At 47.2% G+C, this 23,257-nt stretch overlaps 1 protein-coding gene across 1 annotated transcript in view; it reads right to left on the bottom strand.

The window, feature by feature from the left end:
* LOC147663421 (phosphatidylinositol 4-phosphate 3-kinase C2 domain-containing subunit alpha-like) overlaps nt 1-23,257 on the bottom strand; it is a gene marked incomplete at its 3' end in the record, with an annotated part of 227,601 nt that overhangs the window by 87,338 nt on the left and 117,006 nt on the right. Inside the window, exon 3 of the mRNA XM_086950470.1 lies at nt 8,990-9,093. Within this exon, the coding sequence (XP_086806596.1) occupies nt 8,990-9,093 (104 nt within the window). The remainder of the gene's footprint in view (nt 1-8,989; nt 9,094-23,257) is intronic.

Here is a 23,257-nt window from a genome sequence, read left to right as displayed (position 1 = left end):
GATTTCGGCACATTGATGGAGAACCCCAGGTCGTGCAAGAGGTCTGCCGTCATCTGAAGGTGGTGGACGACTGTCTGGGGCGAGCCCGCCTTCAACAACCAGTCGTCTAGGTAGGGGAAGACTGAAACCCCCAACCTGCGCAGATGGGCTGCGACCACCGCCATCACCTTTGTGAACACCCGTGGGGCGCTGGTAAGGCCGAAGGGAAGCACGATAAACTGAAAATGCTCCTGGCCTACCGTGAACCGCAGGTAACGCCGGTGGGCCGGCAGGACGGGGATGTGAAAATAGGCGTCCTGCAAGTCCAACGCTACCATCCAGTCTTGTGGGTCTAGAGCAGCCAAGACCTGAGCTAACGTCAACATCTTGAACTTCTCCTTCCGGAGGAAGCCGTTGACATTCCTTAGATCCAAGATAGGACGTAGGCCCCCCCTTGTCCTTCTTGGGCACCAGAAAGTAGTGGGAATAACAACCACGCCCTACTTCTGGCCCAGGAACGCGCTCGATGGCCCCCTTGGCCAAGAGGGCCGTAACTTCCTCCTGCAGAAGTGTCAAGTGGTCCCCCGACACACGGTGGTTCTGCGGTGGCATGGCTGGAGGAGAGGTCTCGAAGGGGAGGGAGTAGCCCCTTCGGACGATTTGCAGCACCCACCTGTCTGAAGTGATCGTGCGCCAGTGAGCGTGGTGATGGCGAACCCTGCCACCCACTGGCGTCACATGGGGCCGAAAGCACGGACTAGGAGGATTTTGGGGTAGATGCTGCGGGGGAAGGTGTGGTCTGACCCCGCCGTTGTCCCCGACCGCCACCACGGCGGTTTCCACGGCCGCTACCGCGTTGAAAGGATTGTTGCGGCGCGTGGCTGGCAGCACGTGTGGGGGCGCCCCTTCCTTGGCCACGAAAGGGACGAAACGAACCCGTTTGCTGACGCTGGGTCGAGAGACCCAAGGACTTGGCCGTGACCCTGGAGTCATTGAAGCGTTCCAGCGCGTGGTCCGCCTTGTCACCGAACAGGTGACAGCCATCAAACGGCATGTCCATCAAGGTATTCTGGACATCTGCCGAAAAATTGGCGGATCTCAGCCAGGCGTGGCGACGAATCGCCACCGTCGTTGACATAGCTCTGCCCAGCGAGTCGGTCGTATCAAGACCACACCGTATCGAATATTTCGCTGCATCTCGGCCCTCAGCCACAGCCTGACCGAGTTTTGCCCGCACCTCCATGGGGCATTCTGGCAGCAGTTCCGCGACCGTATCCCACACAGAGTGGGTGTAGCGGCCCAAGAGGCAAGCGGTGTTGCAAGACCGCAGGCCCAAACTAATGGACGAGAAGACCTTCTTGCCAAATTGGTCATACCTCTTGGATTCCCGGTCGGGCGGGGCCGACGGGAATGCGGACTGGGAGGTCGAGGCCTGGATCACCAGACTCTCAGGAGTGGGGTGAGTAGACAGGAACTTGGGGTCGTCCGGACAAGGACGGTGGCGCCTGGCCACGTTCCGATCAACAGGCGGACCTGAAGCGGGCCTGGACCACGTGCCCAACAGAACGTCTGACAAGGCTTCATTAAACGGCAGCAGTGGCTCCTGTGGGCATGACTGCGGTTTGAAGACCTCGGTGAGGATGTTAGGCCTCACGGCCGCGACGGGGAGCTCAAGGTGTAAGGCCTTGGCAGCCCTCATCAGCACCACAGAATAAGCAGCTCCCTCCACCGATGCCACGGAAGGAGGAGAGATCAAACCAGGGTTAGGAGAGTCGTCCAGACCACTGGCATCCCCCAAGTCACCTGTCCAGTCCGGGTCATACTGGCACTCGCGTGACAGAGGGTCCTCGGACCCCTCCCAACCTTCACCGAACTCTTCATCCTCTCCGTATTCGGAGTCAACGATGTAGACCGGCTCCTCGGGGTTCAAGGGCCCCATCGCCCGTCCGGCTCCGCGTCCGGCGTCGGTGAAGGTAAGGGGACGGCGCCGCCCGGAGCCGGCGTCGGAACCCCGCTGCCGGCCGTAGCCGGCACCGGAGAACCGGCGCCGCGCGGGGACGGCGCCGGGGGTAACCCCGATGGTAACGGCGCCGGAGAGGCAGGAAGGCCAGCCAGCGTCGAACCCGAAGGCCCTCGCGGTGCCGGGGTCAGAGCCGTCGGCGGCGCCGGGGCCGGAGCCGTCGGCGGCGCCGAGGCAGGGACACCCGAACCGCCAGGGCCCCCAGACGGTAGCACTGGGCCCGAAGGCACCGTAGGCCCCGTCGGAGAACCGAGCGCCCTCATGGCCAGGAGGAACGCCTCGATCTCCTCAGGCGTCGCGCCGTGCCCAGGGACCGGAGGGTATGAGGCAAGCCGCGCCGGCGACTCTCGCGGAGCCGCGGGGTTGGGGTCACCCGAGCCCCCGGCCGCATCGCGCGAGCGTCGGGGGGAGTCGGGGGTACGATGACGACGCCCCGACTTCTTGTGCTTCCTACCTGATGAGCCTGACGAGTGGTGTCGACTTCCGGAACGCTCGGCGCGGCTCCGCGACCGCTCCCTCGAACGCTCTCTCGACCTCCGGCCGGACCGGGACCGCTCCCGGTCCCGACGTGGGGTCGACACCCGGAGCTCCAGTAGCTTGCGGGACCGCTCCCGCCTAGCCTTGTTGGTGAGGGCCCGGCAGTCGACGCAGGAGTCCACGTCGTGGTCGGGGCCCAGACACCGGAGACAGAGGCGGTGATGGTCTGTGACCGACATCGTGCGCTCACAGTCATCACAGTGCTTGAACCCAGGCATCCTACCAGGCACAAAGAGAGAAATAACTATCGAAAAACTTGGTCAAAGACCGGAGTACTGCTCTTCAGATCTGCGTCCACTGGCGCGGAAAAAAGAAGAACTGACGTCAGCGCGCGGAGGCGGCGTCTATATACTCCAGCGACGTCATCACGGCGCACGACGCCGACGACGGACGCGGAGCCGCAGGGGACGCCTGCAGACGACGCCTACCGACGCGCAGGGGTACTGCTACGCAAAATTTTCCGGATCCAGACTGACGCCTGGGGATATTCTAAGGTAAGGAATCTAACACTAACGTGTTTCTTTCAGATACTGTGTTCACGCTGGGTTTTCTACCCCTCTCCTTCCGTCATTCTTCTATGTGTGCCCATGAGCAAAGCTTTCCTCTCCCCTTGTTGGGGAGGGATCCAGCATCTATGCCCTGGAGTCTCAGCGACCCCGCTGAGAGAGTCCACTGCGACAAGGGAATCACACATAATGGAAGACTGGGAATGATCCATTTACCGCAGGGAGCCGTCTTCCACCCAGCCGGACATCAGACACAGTTACTTCGTGTCTCCTCGATGTGTCTCCTACCCCCTCCCCACCTCTTTCCTCCTTCATTCTTTGCTTGCCTCCCCTATTCCTTTCCTCGCTCCCCTGAATCTCTCTCCCCCGCCTGCTTTGTTTAACCTTGTGCCTATCCTCTGCTTAATCTCCCTCCCCGTCGCCCTTTAACATTACGCCCTTACCCTTCTACATGCCATGAACCAACGGATGTAACTTGGAATTGATGTACCTTCTGAAACGATATGTAACTTGTAACCTTATTAACTCTACTCATGTAAAGCGCTTTGATACCTCCGGGTCTAGCCGGCGCTATATAAAGTAAATAAAATAAATTGACAGCTAGTCCAGACACAAGCCTAACAGGGTAGGCAGTAGGCCGAGGCTGACGTCGCCGCTGCTGTAGCCTGTAAAAAGAGTGCTATTTAAGTAACTATGCGTAGCAGTGATATCCTGCAAATTTCACAAACAGGAACATGTATCAGGAAGCGAACAAATCTGCATTTCCTCTTTTGGAACAGACATGAATAATAAGGACTGTAGCAGTTCAGCAAAGCAATGGGTTTGACTAGTGCAGAGGAATGTGAATCAGTGATTCTAGAATCATTCTTGCTCATCACATGCCTGTCATGAATAACAAATAATGAGTAAACTCCTTGGCTCGGTCAATCTGAATATTTAATTTTTAGATTACCGAATTGGGCTCAATTAGTCCAAAGGAAAAACAAAAAGCCATTAGAATTTGGTTATCATGGCATTTTCAAACCAATGTAATTCATTTCCTTTTATGCAAGAAGGCACCTAAAAGTCTGATTTGACTCCAAGAATAGTTTATAAGGGAGACAAAAGATCATTATAATAATGAAAATAAACTGAATAAAAGTGTAATAAGAAATTAAAATATCTGAAAAAAGGCGAAGCAGAGGGCTACTTCAGAAAAATAGAACAACTTGGAAATCCGACCTATCTATTGATAAGGATGGGCAGGTCTGAAGACATTAGCTTTACACTGTTCAGCTTAAACACAGCTTGAGAAGGAGCCTCAACAAGTTTGGTGGACTTTTCCACTAACCGAAATGGAGAAATAGTTTTGTGGCACACTACAGCGCAACAGAATTTTGGTCCATCAAGTTATTTTAGCTTTAGTTCTGTTGAACCTACTGCCATATGACAACCAAAGCTTCAGAGCTGGATAAGTTAACTGTGAAATGAAGAAAGAGGGGTGATCCAGTAAATACTACATGAGACGGCAGTGAGTCTTGCGGGCAAATGCAGAGCCCATTATAGAGGCGAAAAATAGAAAGAATGAGCTATATGCAGAAAATACTGGACTATTTTTATGAAGAATTTTTTTTTTTTTACCATTTAACACATTGTGATACTCATATGCCAATTGTGAAACACATTTTTTTTGCAGTGGGGCGATGGATGAGGAAAGACAAAGGGAAGACAGAGAAGTCAAGCAAATAACTAGGAAAACGCTATGCGCGTGTTTGGCTATAAAAAGCTCGGCTTGTCTGCAGGTGACCTCTTAAGATTATAAAAACATGATGAGTTGTACCAATTCACTGACCTAGGACTCCCAGTTGTGCAGGTTAACTGGGAATACAGGTGAGGAAGGCCATGGGGAGTAAGACAGAGGGGAGTTTGCGCTAACCATCAGAAAGAAGAACCTGGGAGAAAGATCCTGGCCCGAAAATCATTGAAAACGACCTTTCCAGCGACTTGTGGAAAGTGGTCTTTAAGTTAAAACTAGTTTTGACCAATATTACAGTGCTTTGGAATTCACCTTTTGCTACAACATTTCTAAAACGTTCAATGTGAGAAATTTTGGAAACCCACTTGTAAAGCGCCAGTCAAGCCATTATCAGTACTAGCCCATGCTTCAGGCTCAAGGTGCTTTAAAATGAAAGAAAGTCCTTGAGGAAGACCACCAAACGAAATCCTAGACAAGCAATTTCAAAGCTATATCCACCACCAACTGACGCATGTCCTCCAGCGTTTCAAGCAATTCACCACAGAAACTGAACAACCATGTCATAAATGTTCTTGCCTTGCAAAAAAACGCTCATAGTAGCCAAAGTTTGGTATATTGAGCTCCACAAAAAATAAGAAAACACCCCACAAATTATGCCATAGGCCCAAGCTATATTTCATGACAAACTAAACATCCCAGAGCAACAATCTCTCTTAATGGCGACTGCTGCGTCCAATAACATGTAGAAATGGGCACCAGATAGGGATCTCCCTTCCTCCTTTGCTTTGAACATAGAACCATTTACGCGAGTGATATGAAATTCCCAAGGCATTCAAAAGTTCAATGTGGCCTGGAGAAACAAAAGATCTTATAGGCAGATAATGTCCTTCTTACCCAGAGTTTGCCAGTAAGCTCCATATCTGTAGTGATCCGCCTGCTGGCAGAGTTTGGAACAGTGGCAGTGCAAGATAAAGGAAGAAAAATGGGAAATTCCTTCTCAGTTAAAGGACAAGGGAGCGATGAAAAGTTTTAAAGCTTTTCTTACATTTAAATGGATGAAGGGCTATATTAAGTACTTGGGAATTAAAATCCCACAATAAAGGAACTTTCAAAGCCAACAATTCCCATGTAGTGGATTCAAATACTTGGTGAGCTGGCCACCACTCTGTATTTCCTGGCTAAAAATAAGAAATGCTATAAAAATGAATGTCCTGCCTAGGTTTCATTATCTATTTCAGGTGTTGCACATCCAGTGTACATCATCTTCCAGGAACAGCTGCATAGGAAGCGAACAAAATTAATTTGGAACAAAGGCAAGCCAAGAATCACCAAATGCTTATTTCAACAAACTAGATTGCATGGGCGTAAGACACTTCCTGACTGCGGAAGTATTACGAGGCTGGGGGAGAGAGAGGATGGTGGAGGACGGGAGAGAGAGCGGATGGGAGAGAGCGCGGATGGGGAGACGATGGGGGGAAGACGATGGGGGGGAAGACGATGGGGGGAAGACGATGGGGGGAAGACGATGGGGGGGAAGACGATGGGGGGGAAGACGATGGGGGGGAAGACGATGGGGGGGAAGACGATGGGGGGGAAGACGATGGGGGGGAAGACGATGGGGGGGAAGACGATGGGGGGGAAGACGATGGGGGGGGAAGACGATGGGGGGGAAGACGATGGGGGGGAAGACGATGGGGGGGGAAGACGATGGGGGGGGAAGACGATGGGGGGGAAGACGATGGGGGGGGAAGACGATGGGGGGGGAAGACGATGGGGGGGAAGACTATGGGGGGGGGAGACTATGGGGGGGAAGACGATGGGGGGGAAGACGATGGGGGGGGGAGACTATGGGGGGGAAGACGATGGGGGGGGAAGACGATGGGGGGAAGACGATGGGGGGGGAAGACGATGGGGGGGAAGACGATGGGGGGAGACGATGGGGGGAGACGATGGGGGGGAGACGATGGGGGAGAGACGATGGGGGAGAGACGATGGGGGAAGACGATGGGGGGGAGACGATGGGGGGGAGACGATGGGGGAGAGACGATGGGGGAGAGACGATGGGGGGGAGACGATGGGGGGGAGACGATGGGGGGGAGACGATGGGGGGGAGATGATGGGGGGAGATGATGGGGGGGAGATGATGGGGGGGAGATGATGGGGGGAGATGATGGGGGGGAGATGATGGGGGGGAGATGATGGGGGGGAGATGATGGGGGGGAGATGATGGGGGGAGATGATGGGGGGAGATGATGGGGGGAGATGATGGGGGGAGATGAGGGGGGGAGATGAGGGGGGGAGATGAGGGGGGGAGATGATGGGGGAGATGATGGGGGAGATGATGGGGGGAGATAATGGGGGGAGATAATGGGGGGAGATAATGGGGGGAGATGATGGGGGGAGATGATGGGGGGAGATGATGGGGGGAGATGATGGGGGAGATGATGGGGGAGATGATGGGGGGAGATGATGGGGGGAGATGATGGGGGGAGATGATGGGGGGAGATGATGGGGGGAGATGATGGGGGGAGATGATGGGGGGAGATGATGGGGGGGGAGATGATGGGGGGAGATGATGGGGGGAGATGATGGGGGGAGATGATGGGGGGAGATGATGGGGGGAGATGATGGGGGGGAGATGATGGGGGGGAGATGATTGGGGGGAGATGATGGGGGGGGAGATGATGGGGGGGAGATGATGGGGGGGAGATGATGGGGGGGAGATGATGGGGGGGAGATGATGGGGGGGGAGATGATGGGGGGGAGATGATGGGGGGAAGATGATGGGGGGGAGATGATGGGGGGGAGATGGTGAGGGGTGATGGTGAGGGGTGATGGTGAGGGGAGATGGTGAGGGGAGATGGTGAGGGGAGAGATGGTGAGGGGAGATGGTGAGGGGAGATGGTGAGGGGAGATGGTGAGGGGAGATGGTGAGAGGAGATGGGAGTGAACACGTTTAGAGGAGATGATGGGAGGAGAGGAGGGGAGGAGTGGAGAGGATAGAAGGGGGGAGATGGGAGGAGATGAGTGAAGAGGAGATGATTGGAGAGGGAAGGAGATGAGAGGGGAGGAGATGAGTGGAGAGGGGAGGAGATGAGTGGAGTGGAGAGGGGAGGAGATGAGTGGAGAGGGGAGGAGAGGAGTGGAGGGGAGGAGATGAGTGGAGAGGGGGGAGGAGATGAGTGGAGAGCGGGGGAGGAGATGAGTGGAGAGGGGGGAGGAGATGAGTGGAGAGGGGGGGGAGATGAGTGGAGAGGGGAGAGGACTTATTTAATAAAATACCATACACTCAAGTGGCGTAAAGGGGAGTTGTAAATAGTGGAGTGTGATTGACTGGATTGGTGTACTGTTGAGTGGGGTAGAGTGAAACAGTATACAGTTGAGTAGGTTAGAGTAGACTAGCATACAGTGAAGTGCCATAAAGTGGAATGGTGTAGTGTGCAGTGGTATACAGTAGAATAGCATAGAAAGGAGTTGTGTACAGTGCACTGCCATAGAGTGGAATAGTGTGCAGTGGCATAGCGCACAGTTGAGTGGCGTACACTGGAATGACATACAGTAGAGTAGAGTGGAATAGAGTGGAGAGGCGCACAGTGAAGTTGCATACCATGGAATAGCCTGAAGTATGCTGCTGTCGAGTGTAGTGCACAGTTGATTGGGGTAGACTGGAGTAGTGTACAGTTGAACAGAATACACTGAAATAGAGTGGAGTGGAATACACTGTAATGGCATACACAGGAGTGGAGTACAGCAGAGTGGCATGGATCAGAATAGCGTACAGTACAGAGGTGTGGCGTACAGAGGAGTGGGTAGAGTGCAGTTGCATTGAGTTAAATAGTGTAGAGTTGAGTGGCGTAGAGTATTTGTGTACAGTAGAATATTCTATGGTGGAGTGGCATAGAGTGAAGTGGCATAATGTGGAGAGGGGAACAGTGGAGTAGGGTGCAGTGGTGTGGCGTGGAGTGGAGTGGCACAAAATGGGCTACAGTGTATTGGAGTAGAGTAGAATAGAATACAGAGGAGTGGCAAAGAGTATTGCCATAAGGCACATACCATAAATCATGCAGTCCTCTTGAGGAACTTATATTGCTTAAAGTTACAGAGCTTTAACAGTTTGGGATAAAAGCAGTAACTTTGTTGTAGCAGGCATACCAACGTCAAGGTAAAAATCCCTAATCTTTAAAAAGTTTTACAAACAAAGAAGTGGCTTACTTGCTAACTTCGTGACAAAAAGCTGCTACTTCTTCATCCAGATCTTTAATTTCTTGCAAAAACCTATTTCCTTCAGAAGCAACTGCATTGGTCCCATTCTCAACCTGCAATTTGGCAAGAAGGAAATACATTACACACTGGGAAAGGATATAGTCACCCCCATTTGTGAGTCTATCATTGACAGTAAAGCAGTCACCTCCCCCCACTAAACAAGACTGTTTAACAGATGTCTTTGCATGAACATTTCATTTCAGAGATGGGATGAACAGACTGATGTAATTTAACACAACTGTTTTAAAATGTGTAAGGTTAAAAATGTTGCAGAAGAAAGCTGGATGACTAAAAGGGTAGAAAAATGTCCATTACGGTCTTTGATTTGAGACGAAGGTTGAACCCCACACTCGAAATCAAAATATATGCTGAATATTAGCACAGGCAAACCAGCACAACTGCCCCTCCACCAATAGCTCAGCGATACAGAATTAGAATGGCGGGCAGCAGCGCGCAGAAAAGGACAACCCTGGTGTAAACGTATCTGTGGTCGAATGCATGTGATACACCTGGGTGGAGGGAAGGGTGGTGGGGGGTGGGGGTTAGTTGTTGGTAGGTAAATGTTAAACAGCGATTCCATGGACTACTGGAAGAGAGCTTTGTGGATCAACAAAGAAGAGAAATGTACTACCACTATGCAGGGGCCCAAGGGTGTGGGGACTTGGGCCACCAATATGTTATTCCAGACCATTTCAGGAAGTAACAGACACCTACCGGAAGAGATCTGGATTCATTGTAATTTGTACTCGGAAGTCCTCTATTGTTTAAAAAAAAACAAAAAATTGTTTAAAAAAATTTACATTCTTTGATTTGTCAGAAGAGTTTACCCTCCAAATTTCAATTTCTTCTACTGAGCTTTGGTCTAAATTATTGTTGCATTGTGCAAGGTTTTATATTGTTGAAATTTTTTGGGGAATTTTGAGCATAAACCAACTTTTAGAATCCCTCATGTGCCACTTTGGTTCACGATCCTACCAATTATTAGTCACAAATATTAAGAAACAGGATTCTAGAAACCCTGAAAATAGACTTGTATGGAGGTCTTCCGACAAGGTGAAGCATCACTGAAATTATTGAGCCTCTCATCAAACCGCCTATGGCAATGGGATGAAATGCCCTTAAACCTGACGTGCAAGGAGCCCTTCACCTTTTACAGACTACTGAACAGCTGCAGTGTTAAGCGGTTTTCATGTGATGAAACTACTAGATTTCGTTGCAGTTATTCCACAATTAAGTTGCTCAGTATCCAGGTTACTACAGATTTCCGGCAGTCAAAAAATTAAAAGTAAAGCTGTGATAGGACATTGCAAAAATCTAACCAGAAATGTTAATTTGCTCTTTAGGAGACAATTAAATGAAGCAACTAGACAGATTTGTTAGAAGAAAACAAATGCTAGTGGGAAAGAAGCAGTAGGTTGAATAATTATCTACTTTTAAATTAGACAGCATTTTGGATTTCAACAAAGGAACACACTCAACCGATTTAAATAAAAGGTTCTCATCTTCTCCAATTCAAACTAAAATGTTTCCTTAAGAATGCACTGTTTGATTCAGGTCAGAAGCCACACAAATAACTGAGGTGAAAAATGTGTTTGAAGCTTTGCAACAAATTAACAATACAAGATCAAAAAGAGGCACTTTTTTAATGAAAGCAGCTAACATTTAACCCGACATTTGTAAAGAGCAAACTAATCACGCGTAAGAGTCTAAAGGCGCTGGGCCCGTCGGGAATATTAAGTGAGCTATTGCCTAGAGTCACAAGGGATGGGGGGGTGCACAACTGTAGAGGTAGGTACGTTCAGGTGAGTTTCACGAAGTTTTGGGTGCTCTCAGTAGGTGGTGTTATCCGTCACAACACCTACGAATATCAGTAAAGTAGTGTATGCGGAAGACCGCTGATACATCCCCAAAGAGGCACACCGATATGGATCACAAAAAGTGGTTCAAAGTTCATTCAGCAATAAAGTTTATTTGCTTCAATTCGTTATTTTCATGTTGCATTGGTTTGATATTAATGGCATATCAGAAGACAACGTGTTCGTTTGGAGTTATCATTAGAACATTTGACTCCAATGCATTTCGGGCTTAACAGCCCTTGATCACGGAGAGCTGCAGAGGAAGAGCAGAAAACGGGTGTCAGGGAGTGGGTAAACCGGGAAAACCGGGAAAACGTGTGGGCGTTTATTCGTGCGGCTAGTGTGTGGACTGGGTAGTTAGCAAACAATAATAACTGTGCACGAAAATGAGGTGAGGTATAGGGATAAGTGCGAGGAGTATTACCGCGTGTGTCTCTATAGAACAAACGTTAAATGGAATACATGCAAGCGCTTTTAAACAGGCACTGGGTGATAACCAAGTACGACCAAAGCTTACTTCATGGTGACGGGTAGCGCAAGGCTCCGCTGTCCTCTAGTGTCAGGTTCGTTGTCAACAGCGTACGTAAGGAAGGCTACCGTGTAAGTAGGCAGGCGTGTGATGACGGACTAGCGTCAGGGATGGATTCATGCAGGTGGGAGTGGTTAATGGGAAAATGTGGCGGCCATTACAGAAGGGAGTAATGTGAACGTGAGGAGACCGTGAAAGAGTGTAAAGCGAGCAAAGTAATACCAAAAGAAATCGGAGGATGGTGAAACAGACAATTACGGCATATCGAGAGTACATTAGAGCAATATATCAGGAGAATATATCACAAAAAGCAGGCAAATTCAGTGCGATCACTGAGCCCATGGGGCTTAAGAGTCTGCAATAGGTAAATCCATTCCAGTTCTCTCCTTAGTAGCAGTTTGGAATTGTCGATGCCTTCTTTCCTAGAAACTGTTGCTAAGACAATGAATTTAAGTTGGGCGATGGTATGACGTGCATCAATAAAGTGCATGGCAATGTTGGATTTTTCCAGTTTCAATCTGATGTTGGATTTATGCTCGTTTAAACGAGTTTTTATATTCCGTTCAGTCTTACCAACGTAAAGCTTGCCGCATGGGCATTTTAGGGCATAGATTAAGTTGGACGAGTCACAGGTAGCATCAACTTGGAGTTTGATGTTATGTCCTCTCATAAGGTGCTGTATGGAGTTACCTTTGATGACATTATGGCAATGATTACAGTTCAGACATGGTTGAGTGCCACAATGGGATTTAGGTTCATCAGTAGGCCTGGCAAGGATCTCTTTAATGTTTCTACTCCGGGTGTGGGCAAATATCGGAGGCTTGTCAAAGATGCCCGGAAAATCAGGTTCATTTTGTAGAATGGGCCAATGTTTCCATATGATCTTTTTGTAAGTTGGACTGGCCGTGGAAAATTTTGAAACAAGTACCATGCGTTGTTCTGGGTTTTTCAAGGTTTTGGCCAGGCTACCATTTCCAGACCTAATAGCCTGGCCAAAACCTTGAAAACCCCAGAACAACGCATGGTACTTGTTTCAAAATTTTCCACGGCCAGTCCAACTTACAAAAAGATCATATGGAAACATTGGCCCATTCTACAAAATGAACCTGATTTTCAGGGCATCTTTGACAAGCCTCCGATATTTGCCCACACCCGGAGTAGAAACATTAAAGAGATCCTTGCCAGGCCTACTGATGAACCTAAATCCCATCGTGGCACTCAACCATGTCTGAACTGTAATCATTGCCATAATGTCATCAAAGGTAACTCCATACAGCATCCTATGAGAGGACATAACATCAAACTCCAAGTTGATGCTACCTGTGACTCGTCCAACTTAATCTATGCCCTAAAATGCCCATGCGGCAAGCTTTACGTTGGTAAGACTGAACGGAAAATAAAAACTCGTTTAAACGAGCATAAATCCAACATCAGATTGAAACTGGAAAAATCCAACATTGCCATGCACTTTATTGATGCACGTCATACCATCGCCCAACTTAAATTCATTGTCTTAGAAACAGTTTCTAGGAAAGAAGGCATCGACAATTCCAAACTGCTACTAAGGAGAGAACTGGAATGGATTTACCTATTGCAGACTCTTAAGCCCCATGGGCTCAATGATCGCACTGAATTTGCCTGCTTTTTGTGATATATTCTCCTGATATATTGCTCTAATGTACTCTCGATATGCCATAATTGTCTGTTTCACCATCCTCCGATTTCTTTTGGTATTACTTTGCTCGCTTTACACTCTTTCACTGTCTCCTCACGTTCACATTACTCCCTTCTGTAATGGCCGCCACATTTTCCCATTAACCACTCCCACCTGCATGAATCCATCCCTGACGCTAGTCCGTCATCACACGCCTGCCTACTTACACGGTAGCCTTCCTTACGTACGCTGTTGACAACGAACCTGACACTAGAGGACAGCGGAGCCTTGCGCTACCCGTCACCATGAAGTAAGCTTTGGTCGTACTTGGTTATCACCCAGTGCCTGTTTAAAAGCGCTTGCATGTATTCCATTTAACGTTTGTTCTACAGAGACACACGCGGTAATACTCCTCGCACTTATCCCTATACCTCACCTCATTTTCGTGCACAGTTATTATTGTTTGCTAACTACCCAGTCCACACACTAGCCGCACGAATAAACGCCCACACGTTTTCCCGGTTTACCCACTCCCTGACACCCGTTTTCTGCTCTTCCTCTGCAGCTCTCCGTGATCAAGGGCTGTTAAGCCCGAAATGCATTGGAGTCAAATGTTCTAATGATAACTCCAAACGAACACGTTGTCTTCTGATATGCCATTAATATCAAACCAATGCAACATGAAAATAACGAATTGAAGCAAATAAACTTTAATGCTGAATGAACTTTGAACCACTTTTTGTGATCCATATCGGTGTGCCTCTTTGGGGATGTATCAGCGGTCTTCCTATTGCCTAGAGTCACACGATGGTGAGCTGAGCTGCCACCTGCGCCGGGATCAAACCGTGAGCCACGCACTACGGAGTTGGCCACCCTGGCCACTACGCCACACCTCTCCTTTAATTATAGAAATCAATTAAGACTGACAATGTGAAAAGTCTATCATCTTGAGAGTTGTGAAAAATGGCTGGGATGGACACTTTTTGGTATGCAGGTAACGGTAGAAAGTTGTACTTTAATATGAAAATTGAAAGGCAAATTCAGTCAAATAAAGTAGATATAGCAGCAGATCTTCTTCTGGGCATGTTAATCAGGACACGTGCTTCTCCAGTCACCAAAAATAGACTTTCTTCTGCTTATAGTTATAGAATGATCTATGGAAGGGCACTTTGCTTCTTTAAGATCATTATTACAGTCAACAGAAAGGTTCCAGGGGCGGTACTGAAGGTGCTCTGAAGCGAAGTAGTGATGCACAACAATGGCAGGCTGAGATGAAGCATCTATTCAGACATCCTAAAAAGAAGATATGGTCTACATTAGGAAGTTTTCTCCATGGCTCACTAGAGGAATAGGTGGATCAGGTCTGAATATGACCATTAATAAGGACTGCATCGAACAAAAAGGATCATCCTTGATGTGCAAGGCCTGAAGTTGGCAATCAATTTCATAATGGGAGAACTATAAGAAACGCGTCTTTTACTAATCTATAGCAAGAGTGTTATCCTTGCAATGAGAGTGTGGGCACCTCAAGACTTCATTTTGGATGTCATTGGTCTCAAAAGCAAAATAATAATAACAAAATATCACAAATCAATATGCGATGTGACTGATGAGCTATATTGCGCTCCTTGGAAGGTGGATTGAGGTGATGGTCCTTTACTGCACCTAATGCTTACTCGGGCCTTGTTCCACACCACTCTTGACTCAATTCTGGATCCTATTACCCTGGATTGGTGATGTGATACATTACAGTAGAATCGTTAACCTTTAACAATAGAGGAAATTACAAGAGGAGGGGGCAGGTGAGACTAAGGAGATGAATGGAAGCCCTCAAATCCAGCATGTTGGGTGTGCTGTTTCTCCTCAATGCTGACCATTTTACAAGTGTTGAGTTGCCTCTGTGGGCTTTCCAACCTTCCACGAATGTATTGGTTACCATTCTCTGGCCAGAAGGACTTTTCTAGACGAGCATGTTAATGCTTGGACACCATGCGGTCAGTTTTCCCAGTCTCCTGATGTTTGACACCACTGGTCCTCCATGCATTTTTGTAAGTGTTGCATTAGCACGCTGTGATTGGGACTATGAATACATAATGGAGTGGTGTGGCTCACTGGTTAGAGGCAGCAGACCCGAGAGCAGAAGTCGGCCGGGACCAGGGTTCAATTCCCGACGTGGCAGGGTCGTGGACTTTGGTCAGCGGTCTCGATAATTCTCGCTTCGGTGCCTACTCTAATCAGGGTTGCCACTCGGCAACTCTGGGCATTAGCTTGCCTAATCTCCACAACGGCCCCTCCAACGCCGGGGATGCTTGGCTCCACCTTGGGGACTCCCAGAAGGGACCATCCCACAGGGAAAGCCAGGACAGGATCCCCAAGGTTACACAGCGCCAGGAAACCTCCGGGTAACAGTGCGCTTTACAAGCTCAAACATAATAATAATAATAATAATATTTTTTATAGCTCAGAGAGGAGACCTTCCGGACACCAGACAAGAACGACTGCTTTAAAAGAAGACAGTCTTTTCTCCGAATTAAACTCTCAAATGACCGTCATGTCTAACAATGTACCTAGGTAGTATACTATAATACATGCCATTCTTTAATTTTCTGTATAACCAGCAGTCACTAATTACTTTATAATCAGCAACTGCTTTTTAGTCAGCAACTTATGACGCACCCAGTTGCCAATTATAAAGAAAAGATGTCAGAACTCAACTATTACAAGTTATTACAGCCGAGTTCTGACATCACAATGCCTGCTACCAGAGTCAGTAGCTGAGGTGAGATGCAGGTCAGGACATGGAGCAGCTGTTTAAAGCAACACAAATGAAACGTTGCTTTTCTTTCTTCGTCTCTTTAATTTAACAGCTTACAATGACAAGCAAATGTTTCTTTTTTGCACTCCTTATAGAAAAGATATAATCTTTCTGCATGTCGCTACACATTCTGACCTACTGCAGCTTATTTTAAAAAATAAATCTAACTTGTATTGAAATATCTGCTTGCAACAAATATCTAAAAGGTTTGTGATGAGTTTAATTATGAACTAGAGGTTTTATTTTGACTGGTCATGCTTGAAAAGTACTTGCTCTTTCATATGAAAGAGCTTCGCACCAAGGTTTTAAGTGGTTTGTGGGAACGGGGATGGTGTGACCATGTGTTATATGGGATAAACTACCCACCAGCCTACATGATGAGGATATTGCAAGTCACCTCGGGGTTCCATTACCGTATATAGGTACTCGAACTTTGGCCTTGTTACTCTATACGGTTATGGAACTCCTCAGTGAAGAGCAGGAATGGGAACAGGAACAGAAGTGCAATTATAGGAGTCTTCATTAACCTAGAGTTCAGACCATCAAAATTAACTGAAGGATTGAAAATAAATTAAAAAAATAAAAGGATAAAATAAGAATTTTTTAGACAACGACGAAGCGAACATGTCAACACGTGGGAGAGCTGTTAAACCATTAGGGAATATGCACTGTGCGGGGTTCACCTAGAAATGACAAGGGCACCAACCCTGGGGGCAAGGGGTAACCAACCAGGATATGTAGGATCACAATAAATTGGCTTACTGCCGAGCAGTTACAAATCCAGCATGAATTAAGTAGCAGTGGAAGAGTAATTAAAGTTGGTATTCTGGTCAGACACTAGAAAATATTTTATATGCACAGATTTCACACACTCCTCCTAGACCAAAGAAAGACTAATTTACGGCAGCGTTTCTACCTCATGCCTCTATTGTGCTTCTGACCGCTCCTAAGGCATTAAATGTTTTCTATTTTAATAGGTTTTCTTTTTCTGCTTCAGCAGCTGAAGGATTGGAAAACTGAGCAGCAGACTGCCCTTCCCTTCCGCCTTCTCAGAGGATACCACAACTTCAACCACGAAAAGGCTGCACAGTCTGCTGTGCTAGTAGCATTGTTAATTGTTAGCAGTAATTAAACATTCACAGATGTGGCAGAACTGCTGGTGGAACGGAGACACCACACCAGACAGCTAAGGAGCACGCTGTGGCCCTGCGGCCTTTAACGCACTCACGCAGAGTCTGACTTCTTGCCAAAGAGGCGAGAACCATCATATGGCATGTCCATTACAGTTAAGTGGACAACTACAGAGAAGCTGTAAAACTCATTTAGGTATGTCTGCAAAGGGTCACACCATTGCAAAGTTCTCCACAAAGGTAATCTGTGGTATCTAACCCACATCTGTGAATTTTGCCACATCGCAGCCATCAAGAATTTCGTGTGTAAGGGCGGGGCGCAAGTCATCTAGTGCAGCTGGTAGGACCCACGCAACAGAATCCCAACTACCCAGTAGGCCCAGTATGCAGCTGGCGTGAACAGATCGTAAGTCCATACCAGTGGAGGAGAACATGAGCTTCTCAACTGTTTCAAGACACTAAAACTCTCTATCCAGGGGGCGGGGTAGGGAAGGTATTGCAGTTGACCATGTTCCTAGATACCTGCACCCAAAAGCTTTCCAGACTAAGGGGTAGGGGTGGTGGCATTACGCAATATGCCTGTTTACCAGCGGCCTGGAAGATAGTTTTGCCCATGTCCGAAAAAGTGCATCCGTGAGGGCCTCATAGAAAGGTAGCAGAGGCTCAGTATTAGTTTGTCCAAACTGGAAACTTCAGTGAGGACCTTGGTTTTCAACTTTGTTGCAGGCAACTGGAAATCAAGAACCTCAGCCGCCCTCTGTATCAATACTGCACAGAAGGCACTTTCTTCCGCAGCCTGCCCTGTTGGAGAGATAAGCTCAGTGTCTGGGAAATTACTGAGGCTACTGGCAGCTTACAGCTCATGATACCAATTTTAGTCCGTATCAGGTTGAGCAAATTCAACCCCTTAGTCATAATGGTCGCTACCGAAGCCTGTGCCAAAAAGATTGCCAATAGAGTCTGATGGGTTTCCAGAAAGCTGCAGTCCAGTGGTGTCACGGCACAAACTCTGTCTAATTAGATTCAGAGGGTACCATTGGATGCTATGTGTCGTCAGACGTCGAATACGCCTGCATCGGATTCAATGCTCCATGGTCTGCAATGGTTTGTGCCACCTAGACCAGCTTCTGCACAGGAGACGGCACTGAGCCCATAATGGGTTCACAGGTTCCAGCTGGTTCCGAGGACAGACGCATCAGCGAACTTCCAAGTGGAGGTGCTCAAGGCTTCTTGTGACCCAGGAGGTACACCACAAGGAGCTGGCAGATGCAGATAGGGTCATGGAAGTCAAAGGTTTGCTGCATCGCTAAGGGAACTCGAAATTGGAACTGGCCCATGGCGAGAGTTGGGATCCGCTCAGAACGAAGTTGCGTACGGGAGCACAATCAAGAGACATGTTTACACCCTTAAGCCTTCTTATGAGTTTGAGAGTGGTGGGATGGGCAGAGGCCCACTTGGAGTCTTAAGCTTCTTTTTTGACATACACGAGAACTTCGATCACAATGAAGATCTGCTGGAGGAATGGCTTAAGGAGCTGTAACAGGACCTTCCCTTCTACTTGCGGAAACCGTACCCCTCGAATGTCCTTGCCTACTGGACCTTATCGCCCCGTTAAATATCCCACCATTAGCTGAGTTCTCCCCTATTTCCAAACAGGAACTACTTAAAATCATAGGCCGAGTTAAATCGGGTTCCTTGGTGGACCCTTGCCCTCCTGACATATTCAAGGCGGCAATGCCAGGAATTGAGGAAGAGGTTCTGCATCTATTGAACACTTCTCTTCGCACAGGACAGATCCCTCTAGCTTTTAAAGAGGCTCGCCTGATTCCCTTACTGAAGAAACCTGGTGCTGATACAAAATGTCTGAAAAATTTTCGGCCCATCTCTCAGTTGCCTTTTTTGGCTAAAGTGATTGAGCAGCATGTGTTAACTCTACTCTCGGGCCATCTAGAGACTAACAACCTGCTGGAGACCAATCAGGCAGGGTTCCGTGCTAATCATAGCACGGAACTAGTCATGTTATCCATTCTAGATGAGCTAAGAACTCGGGCTGATGTAAAAACACCGAGCGCCCTGATACTTCTGGATCTCTCCGCGGCGTTTGATACTGTGTGTCACAAACAGCTTCTGTCGCGGCTGAGATCCTTTGGCGTCATGGGTACAGCACATGCATGGCTTACATCATTCTTGCAGGGTAGGCCACAACGAGTTCAGCTGGGTGATCTACTTTCCACCTCTGCTCCGATCACCTGCGGGGTCCCACAGGGCTCTGCCTTGTCACCCCTACTTTTCAATATTTACCTGCAGCCACTAATTGCTCTCCTGAATAGGATGGATTGCCTAGTGTACAACTATGCCGATGACACCCAGATAATCATCCGGCTGGATGATGGCCCGGGAGCATCCACTAGGCTACAGGACATACTGAAAACCACAGTCAACTGGATGTCCGAGAACTCTTTGAAAGTCAATCCCGATAAGACGGAAGTGCTGCCCATCTCCATCTCGGGCAACCCTTGGAGTGAGAAATTTTGGCCTAGGGAGCTGGGTACACCACCGAAACCGGCAGCCGCAGTCAAAAGTTTAGGCCTATATGTGGATAACAAATTATCCATGGAAAAACAAGTTACCACTGTAGTGGGTACCTGCATAGGCCTCCTAAGACAACTAAGGAAGATCTCTGCCCTACTTTCATTCCCTACTTTGAGACACGTGGTCTCAGCCACAATTCTGGCTAGGCTGGACTACGGGAACTCCCTATATATAGGTTTGCCCCAGCGGCTGCTGGACAAACTACAGGGAGTTATGAATGATGCAGCAAGACTGATATTTAAAAAACCCAGGATTGCTCATGCCTCTCCCCTGATGCAGGAGCTGCACTGGCTCCCAATTCGTCAGAGGATCGTCTTTAAAGGACTGTGTATCGCTCACAAGGCTCTGTATGGCAAAGCACCAAAATATCTGAAATCTCGACTATCCCCCTACATACCGGGTAGGACTTTGCGTTCGTCGGACGCCACTCTTTTGTCCCAATCCCGCTTCAAATTGACCACGGTGGGGGGCCGTGCGTTTTCCAACACGCTCCCAGCTTTATGGAACAAACTGGATCCAGAGCTCAGGAAGGAAAGTAACTTACTTTTCTTCAGAAAAAAACTAAAAACTGTATTGTTTAAACAAGCATGGAGCAGATCTTAGGTGCACAGTTGGTTTCAAGTGAATGTAACATCTCATCACGTAAATCTGGACAAATAGCGCTTAGAGACCCCTGTGGTTATAACGCGCCATATAAATTAAATAAATTAAATAAATAAAAATACTTCAACCGGTCACAGCATAGTCTTCCGGTACTTGGTGATATACAGGTTTTCCTTATGATCCCAAATACCCATTGGTTCATCAAGGCACAGTCACTAGAGGTGAAGGGTAGCTATGGAACTGCATCTGGTGGCACACAGAAAGGAACAGACGTTGGTACACATGGGTCGAGCTTAGATGTAGCTCCTCACGTCATCTCCAGAACCACCTCTGCACAGATTTCCCATATCCTGTCTGAAGCCTCAGAATACTCAAAAGGTGAGGAATCGGTGGTTAGAAGTATCCATCAGTAAAGGTCAAACAGTTTTGGGCACAGCATACTCATTGACACTGTTGTATATTGATTCTTCTTGTAATATGGCTGACAGTAGTCATTAGCCCTTCCTTAGTGTTTTCACCTTCTCAGTCTCCCAGAATACCTGTGAGTGTTCTAATCTGTACCAGAGTGTTCTATCTGTGTCAGTTGATGGTCTGGTCAGCTGGCGAGGTTTTGTACTCGGCTGTGTCCTACAATAAATCTACATGTAATCAACTATAAGTATCTTGTCATCTATCACCATCTTATTTACAACATTTTGGCGACGAACACACCAGTCACGAATGGAGTGGTAACTCAACATCCCTTTGTGACAGAGAAAAGTATCTAAACCACCATGCTGAACCGGAAGTGACAATTCATGATCTTAAATATAGGAAAACATATCTCTAATGCAGATTGGCATGTGAAAGTAGGGACCGTCTAAACTAACAGCATAACTTCACTTTCTTTAAGGAAGCTCAGCTTGGGCAACATTTCTATCTATTTGAACCCTTTCTTATGGTTTCAGATACATCAGGAGTAGAAACCTTTTTTTCTTTAGGATTTTGGAACTCATAGCTACTATCTGTGGAAAGCACTTTTTTCTCCTCTACTTATTGGCTAGGAGAGAAGCTCAAGACCCAGATATGTTGTGAGGAAAAAAGTGAAACCTATTTTTACAACCATTCTACAGAATATGTACCATGATTTCAGGCATGCTGTGAGAGGACTGGACATTCGCCCTCTCATAGGCATGCTGGTGGCCGTGTGATGGAGTAATGTTGAGGTGATGGTGCTTTTTGCAGCAGGAGAAAAGTGTGGGTACCCACGACCTCCAAATGGTTTTTGCTGCTCATCAATGCAGTTGTTGTGAACAGTTCCAAGGCAGTATAAGAGAAAGCTGCCCTTCTCCAACCCTACAATTGAACATCAGGAGCAGCCTTTTCTCTAGTTCTAAAAACATCAATGTTTTTATCTTGGTTTTTAAACTTGACATCTATTTACCTGAATTATTATTAAAAAGAAAGCAGCCCACAAAACACTGGTGTCATATTTGCTTCTAAGCTTGTGGTATAGCAACCATGAACTCAGCTGTGGCCTTTGAAGGCTTAATTGTTTGGATATTAAGTCACCATACCCTCACAGAGAATCTCCTGTAAACACTGTTTTCCTCCCGCAACACAGACCTTCGATGCCCAGAGTTCACAAGTATAACAGCGTCATAAATCATGAATGTAACGAAGGTTCGACACAACACCCTGCCCATCAAGTGCCCATCCACTCAACTTCTTCTGTTTTCTTTCTTAGGCTATGCTATAAATGTAGAGTATAAAGCAATGTATTAGTGTTGCTGCCAATGAATGAGTTCTATGCAAACTTAAAGGATTCATCTCCAGTGATCTATAATTATTCCCTAGTTACTTCTCCACAGGTCCTCAAAAGTGAAAAACAAGCATGGTAAAAGGGAACAGGTCTCACCTATGAAGATTTATTGGCTTAGTCAATATTATTTTAAGCCATGTTGTACAGCAGCATGGCTGAAAGTAAAAAAAAACTATGACGAGGCCAGCATCAAGCACATTGCAGCATAACGTCTGGGCCCTCCAAAAAAAGATATATATGTTTGTTTTTTTTCAATTCTCCGGAGGTTCAAGAAGCAGGACCAAGTCTCCAATCCAATAAGATATTTTAGCAAAAGCTTATTTTCAATAATGACACCCACACTTTTTGCAGACGTTTTTTGGGTAAGAGGATTGCTCTATTCAATAGGCCAAAGAGAATGATTCAAAATAACAGTTTTATTGTTCAGAATGACAATATCATTTTTGGGGGATTAGAGTTTTAGAAAATTTCTACTCTTCAAATCGTAGATGAATTGCAGTGTACTGAAAGTTTTTCCTAGGGGCTAGGGTACCATCTAGTCTAAAGAATAACAGAGCCATCTGCATAATTATATATTCTGCAATTCATATTGTATAGGACCTGAATAAGGGGTCTAATATAGATGCTAAACAAATGCAGTGATATTGAGGAGCCCTATGAAACACAGCAATCAAAATGGACCACAGGTGCCCTAAAATGGCCTAGGCAAACCGATAGCGTTTGATTCTCCAAAAAAAGATTTCAAACAGTCAAGAGCTGAACTTCAAAGTCCAGCGGCCTCCATGCAGTCCACAAGCAAATTGCTGTTGACCATGTCTTGCTGAGAGGTCTAAGGCCTGGAAGGATAATATCCTTCATTGTTTTTTATTTTTGCAATAAAGTAGGTTTTGAACACATTACAGAATTACAGGGAAAGAAGGAGTAACCAACCAGGACAGCCTTTTCAACTTAGAAAGTTTCGACACAATTTTAAAAGTATCCTTAGATATATTGGTAGAGTGTAATATTTTTTTTGTAAAGAAGAGAGTCTTTGTTTAGCCATTAAGCAAATTGAGACATGGTCTCTTGCTTACTTTGCCACTGGATGCCACACTGATGAGGTGCAAAAAGGCTGAAACATGTAGGGGGGTTAGAAGGGTAAGATTTGCATCTATAAGAGACATTTACTGTCAGGTTAGGCTGGATTGTTTTTACAGGACCAGGACTAGTTCTGACATGCTCATGTCTCAGTTCAAGC

This window comes from Lissotriton vulgaris, unplaced genomic scaffold (genome assembly GCF_964263255.1).
Source record: "Lissotriton vulgaris unplaced genomic scaffold, aLisVul1.2 SCAFFOLD_2208, whole genome shotgun sequence".
Lineage (NCBI taxonomy): Eukaryota > Metazoa > Chordata > Amphibia > Caudata > Salamandridae > Lissotriton > Lissotriton vulgaris.
This window is presented reverse-complemented; position numbering and strand designations above follow the sequence as displayed.